The sequence below is a fragment of the Penaeus vannamei genome, chromosome 17 (assembly GCF_042767895.1).
Source record: "Penaeus vannamei isolate JL-2024 chromosome 17, ASM4276789v1, whole genome shotgun sequence".
NCBI lineage: Eukaryota > Metazoa > Arthropoda > Malacostraca > Decapoda > Penaeidae > Penaeus > Penaeus vannamei.
The window spans coordinates 23,572,045-23,578,385 of record NC_091565.1 but is presented as its reverse complement, the minus strand read 5'-3'; the positions used below and the strand labels follow the sequence as shown (position 1 = coordinate 23,578,385).

Here is a 6,341-nt window from a genome sequence, read left to right as displayed (position 1 = left end):
TCAGTACTTGGTTTTGCTGGCTTACTCTTTATCAAACCAGCAAGTTTAGATTTCATGTTATGCTGCTTTGGGGCTTTCCCAGAGTCACTTGTAAGAATATCTGAGGGAAGTGAACCCTCAACCTTGATCTTCTTTGTCAGCGGCTTTTCCTCATCTAGGTCCTCTTGTGCAACTCTCTTGATCATCTCTCCATCTACCATCTCATAGCCAAGCACTTTCAATGCCTCCAAGCGCTCTGCCTCCTCGATCTGTTCCTGCGTTAACTTCCTCTCAGATTCAAACTTGTCTGTCATCTTGCTTAGGTCAATGCTGGCATGCCGTTCATTCATCTCCCGCAGATCCTCCAGGGATTCCAGGACCTCCATTTCATACTGTGACTGTTGTGTTCTATTCTCCAGAAGCAACATTGGGTTGGACTCAATCTCCTCCTTGGCCTCCCTCTCCTCTCGTGCTGCTTGCTCTTCTGCCAATTTCAGAGCCTGGAAGTTCCTGTGTGCCCCAGCCTCGATGACGTAATCGACACTCTCTGGATCTGTGCGGAAGGAGATCTCTGCCAGGCATCCCGGACACTTGATATAGAAGCGATAAATCCTCACCCCCAAGTATGTCATATTCTCCACATCCTCCTTACGTGCATTAAATTTCTTTCCCTTGGCAATGTACTCTCCACAGGTGTAACACTTGATATTGCAAGGAACCATCAACCTGACTGTGAACTGACGGTTTCTCGGGCATCTTGCTCTCGGGATCTTAGACGGGTCGAAATCTGGTGGGTAATACTTGTTCAATACCTTACGTTCAGACATTTTGAGTTAGCAAATGGGCGCTCTGAACACAAATAAGAAGTCTTCTTTTCTAATGTCTACTCCTATTCTGGTGCCTGGCGTGAACGAGTGAATATTCTCTTGTGTATTTATCTCTTCGTCCTCCTTATTTTGATTGATAGCTTCTGACTTTAACAGGAAGAGGTGAATCGTCTGATTCCTCCTCCAGACTCCTATTTATGGAGAAAAATTAAGCAGAAAAATGGTGAATGACGAAGGAACGGAAATGTAAACACACTTCACTCGCTGAACTGCGTCCGATTCCCTTCATCTCAGCTAGTTTCAATAGCTAATATTCATATGTTAAAGTTCATTGAATATTAAAAAAACTATTTATTTCCGAAAAAATATTTAGAAAATATGATAAGAATCTTTCTACGTGTCTTTCCTTATCATTTATACAATTACCCAACAAACAAAACACAACAACTAAAGTAATAACAGTGTATATATACATATAATTAAACTCTCTACTGTATTAGCTACACAACTAGCAATCAAAATAAATCTTGAAATACAAAAATCAAATAAAGATCGGAATAAAACCTTAAAAAAACACGATGCATTTACAAGGATCGAGACGCGGCGGTCCCAAGATGGCGTCGCAACAAAACGCATTTGAAACGTTTTCCTGAGTAAAAAGGACTAGAAAACGCGGCCATGGATGCCTCTGGTGGTCGCCGCCTTGCACTGTCATCAGAATGGTGAGACTCTCGCGTTCTGTCCAGTTACATCGCAGGAACGACAAGTGTTTGAGGCGTTTTAGGGGGATAAATGAACGTGTTTTTTTCGGCCTCGCGTGATGAAGGTAAAGAGAGCATGTGTGTTGGAAGCCGAATGGAAAGGAATTAAGCATGTTTTGCTCTAATGGTGTGGTCTGTGGGCCTATCGACCTCCTGTTGTGTGTGAGAGAGGGAGTTAGTCGGAATTAGGGGATGGAGGAACGGTTTAAATTCCTTAAGTGTGTTTGTATGTGACCCGGTATTTCATAGGGTTCAGGTCAGGTAAATTTAATTAATGATTTGGGAAATACAAGAGTAAGAGACACATTTGGGGATTTTGCTGAGCTTGTGCAAGTCAACAGAAATTCCTAGCATGCAGGCAGTAATGTAGCAGGGGCATGTCCAGACATATGAAAGGAAGGAAAATGCAAAGTTGTTCAGGAAAAGATAACCTTGAAGTTTTGCTTTAGTCTGTTTATTCAGTAAATGTGTGTCACTAACAATAGAATATAGGGTATTTGTTACAGGGAGCGACGCACCCTCCCAGAGACTAAGTCGAAAAAAATGATGTTTTTCTGCAGTAAATCCAATGATTTCATCAGTTCTTGACATTGTTTGTGTGAATGAATTGTTCAGGAGATTGAGTACCATTTGTCCATTGACGATCTAGATTTGTTAGTCCCATTAGCAGGGGAGGGCATGAAGTATGAGGGAAATTATGGGGTAAAACAGTCTTGATTAAGAAGAAAAGCAAACAAAAATGAGGAAAACTAGCACGAAAGCCGCTTGGTATCAGTCAATTAAACTCTACAGATGTAATTGCCATCTTTGAAATAGTATGGGGTGATGTGCCAGATTTCAAAAACTCTATGGGAACCCAACCTACCTTTTTGCAAAATCTACGGGAATTCACACGGTCCAGACCCCCCATAAACGTATTGACAAATAAACCAGCTTAATATATCAATTTTAGTTGCTGTGACTAGGCGTGCCTCTCGGGCATTGCCCAAGGGGAGGATTGATAGGGGGCTCTGCCCCCCCAACACCCCCCAGGGTACATTCTCTTCATCTTGGTATATACAGCAAGATAGAGCTGCATTCACACCGTAAAATAATATACCAAATACCTTTATATCCACAAATGTTAAACTTTCATTGCTTGTTTGTATTGCCTGGATTGTTTCGATTTTGATAAATTTTTTTGTCATTTGGAGCTCTTGATGGGCCCAGATATTAAACTGGGATGGTTACTAAAGTTTAATTATTCTTTGTTGCAACTGTATAATTCACAAAAATAACCCAAAATCAACACAACACTGGAAACGCCACATTTCTCACTGGCATTTTACCTCGAAATGAGCAGGCTGCTGAGATGTCAACCTGTGTCTGGCGAAAGAAAGTGTGAAACACTAGATGCGCATGATTCTAAACCAGGTTATAGATAAATCTTAAAATATGCAAATGAAGTATAATAACATTAATAAAAACTTTAAAAGCATAAATGCAGCATAAAGCATGTTCAGTCCCACTCTATTTCTTCCACTCTATAAGATGGCTTTAACTTATACCAAATATAGTTTGTGTCACATAACCATATGGTACAAAGTAAACTTTACCTGTGATTGACAGAACAACAAAATTTGAGATGCCAAGAAACCAAGCAATCTATAAAATTGACAGAAGTGAAGGAAAGTTTGGTGTCCCGAGATATAAAGGTGTTTGGTTTATTCATTAAGGTATGTATGCAGCTCTATCTTGCCGTACATACCAAGGTGAAGAGAATGTTTCCTGGGGGGATGTTGGGAGGCAGAGCCCCTATCAACCCTCCCTCTGAGCAATGCCCGAAGCACATCTAGTCACAGCATCATAGATCGTTTGATAAAGTTTGTGGCATGGAATTATGCTACTTTATTGGCCAGGATGTATTGGGTGGTGTGAATTCCTGTGGATTTGACTGAAAAATGTTTTTTTTCTTTTTCTTATTTTCTTTTTTTCTTTTTTTCTTTCTTTTTTTTTCTTTTTTTCTTTCTTTTTTTTCTTTTTTTCTTTCTTTCATTTTAGTTAGTGCATTGGTCTATTGACTTTCAAACATAGGCGGCACATCTGTAGAGTTTCATTGGCTGAAGTTCTCTATTCTTATATCAGCTTGTTTTACCCCATAATTTCCCTAATCTACATCATGCCCTCCCCTGCTATTGGGACTTGACTCATCAAGATTATCACCAGACTTGTTCTTGTCACACAAGATTAAATCTCATGATATAAAGATTGTCATAAACAGCAAAGTAACCGTTGATAATAAGAAGGTTTTGCAAAATGTAATACTTTGCAATATATTTACATAATGACTAAGATGAGGAAAAAAAATTGAGTCATAAAGAGAGGGGAAAAAGCAACTCACACAGATACAGGAAATAATCTGTGCAGGTAAAGAATAATATCAGAATTGAAGAAAATAGGCTGCAACAAATCTCACACGAAGACAACTTCCACACCAGTCAGGTGGGAGTCTGCGGCCCGGTTCCCCAGCTGGCAACCATGTTGGTTGGATGGGGTTCCCCTGGGTTAGGAAGGATGTTGGTTCATTCAGAAAGAGTAATGGGGACTCACGGGTAGGGTCAGTTAGTGAGCAAGTAGCAATACTCTCACTTATTTCCTGAAGTGGAAAGCAACAGACTCACGCATGTTATGCCTTAAATAATTTGAAGAAAATAATTGCAAGGTTGGATGGCTGTGGGAAATAAAAAAAATTACTAACAATAATAGATCTGGGTACTGATCAGTTGCATGTGATGTCTTATGTGCATTGTATTAGTTTCAAGTTACAGAAACTATCTGTCATAATGATATTACTGGTAATGAGAGTTGTATGATTACCACAGCCTCCACACCAGTTGATAAAGGTCCATAAACCTCTGCCTCAACAAATATATTGTGAGGATTATTTAGCCTGTGCTGAACTACCTGACTACTACCGTGACAGTTATCAGTTTTCTCTCTCTGGTACTGTTGGATTCCCTGTGAGGGTCTTTTAAGGAAGTGAACCCTAGAAAAACTTCATGTTCGATTTTGTGTTAACATTGCTAGTTTTTCCTTCTGCTATGGTTGTGAGGACAAGTATAAGTGTTACTAGTATAATAGGGTGTCAACCATATTGGGATGATGAAAGAGAGATAGAATGTTCTAGTTTTACAGAACATTTGAATTGGACATTTTCTTTACTATACAACCAATTGATCCAAATCTAGCAAAATGAAGTCAGTTTCCATCACAAATTAGAAATAAAGAGGTCATTTCATATATAAATAGTTCAAATTATTTTTCAGATAAATAGTAAGAAAATCTGCCTCATCTCTAGAGATATGAATCCATCTTCAGAAATGCAGATGCCAGATACCATTATTGAAATGTCTATTCCTGATGGTCTCTCATGCTATTCATGTAAAATTGAACGTGCTCTAAGTTTTGTACAGTGCGCAATTATTTGCTTGCTTGGCCTTTGCTGCAGTCATTGAAGAGAAAGAACCTCATGAAAGTAGGCATACAGACTCTTTCTAGCTACATGAACTAAATAGTTCTTTTGTACTGCAGAGAAAGCAGGGCATTTTAATGTCTCAATTTTTTCAGTCAAGCAGCTGACTCTGCATGCACCCCAGCACTTTATTTAGTATGGCCCCAGGAGCTCCCATTATGAGTGGGTTGATCTCCAATACAGAATCAGTTTTTCTTGCAGAACTAGCTATGGAAGTGGATTATTGATCTTTGCGCTAGGCCTCAAGTGTTGATGTCATGATAATCACTTGAGTTTGTTATTTGTAAAGATGGATATCCCTGCTTACAATTTGCAATATATCATAAATAAAGAGTGTTTTAGAATTAACTGGTCTATTGATTCTATGTATACAGTGTTTATCTTGTGAATGATGGGTGTGATGTACAAAAAAAAAAAAAAAAAAAAAAAAAGATGGCATCCTAACTATAGTAGTAAGTTGTCATCAGGTTCATACTAAGTTATGAAGTTGATGGACCTTGTTAATATCATGTAGCAGTTTACATCCTTTCTAAAAGAGGAATATATCTTTAAATGAATGCAGATTGATTTAGCATTGGGCTGACATTTAATCTTGTCTCATTTTTCTTCTTCTAGTACTACTACTTATTCAGATCAGCTGTTTAGATTGTTAATTCCCCCCTCCCTCTCCCAACAGAGTGTTGGCCATTTATGCAAGACCTGTGGAGAAGGGCGAGTGCGTCCTTTCCAGTTTTCCGTGGACCAGGCGGTTGTGAGATGCGACAATGCAGACTGTGATTCATATTTAGAGGTTCCGCCATGGGACTGTGTAATCAGGCAGACTATTACCCCTTATAAGAAGAGGCAGTCAGTCTTTTCAGGTTAGTACTTAATTGCAAGTATATTAATTGGATTATAAACTATGACTTTCCCCATGATGGGTTTGACTTGCTGTAAGAAAGATGAGAAATGGTACCTATTAGATATGTACTAGTAACATGATATTTCTCTCTCTCTCTGTTTCTCTAGGTAATCAACATTACAGGACCTGGAGTTGCAGTAGTAGTGGCGCCTTATCAGACTTCCGAAGCCCAGTGGAAAGTCTTGGGGAGCCCTGTAACTCTAGGACAGATAGATCACACAATCTTCTGCCTAGGGAAAACAAATGTAGCAAATCAATCTCCACTGATGCCAGCCATACCCCAGAGACTGAGGAGGAATATTGGAACGCAGGCAGCTCTGAAACGTTTTTCAACCTCTTGCGTGACCTTGACTTGGAATCTG

At 39.3% G+C, this 6,341-nt stretch overlaps 2 protein-coding genes across 3 annotated transcripts in view; one reads left to right on the top strand and one right to left on the bottom strand.

The window, feature by feature from the left end:
• LOC113811809 (splicing factor YJU2) lies at positions 1-1,095 on the bottom strand (the record flags this gene model as incomplete). The annotated part of the gene is given in 1 exon segment (XM_027363625.2): positions 1-1,095. A coding segment is annotated over 1 exon segment (806 nt), but the record flags the coding sequence as incomplete, so codon positions are not given.
• Positions 1,096-1,402: 307 nt separating this feature from the next.
• LOC138864550 (uncharacterized) overlaps positions 1,403-6,341 on the top strand; it is a 7,004-nt gene continuing 2,065 nt past the window's right edge. The window contains exons 1-3 of one of the 2 annotated variants that reach the window (XM_070132122.1): positions 1,403-1,528; positions 5,755-5,938; positions 6,087-6,341. The exon at positions 6,087-6,341 is cut by the window's right edge and continues 2,065 nt beyond it. In XM_070132122.1, coding sequence (XP_069988223.1) covers positions 1,526-1,528; positions 5,755-5,938; positions 6,087-6,341 — 442 coding nt within the window. In that variant the 5' untranslated portion in view covers positions 1,403-1,525. Of the gene's footprint in view, positions 1,633-5,754; positions 5,939-6,086 lie in introns of both variants that reach the window. The other variant, XM_070132121.1, reaches the window with a different exon arrangement.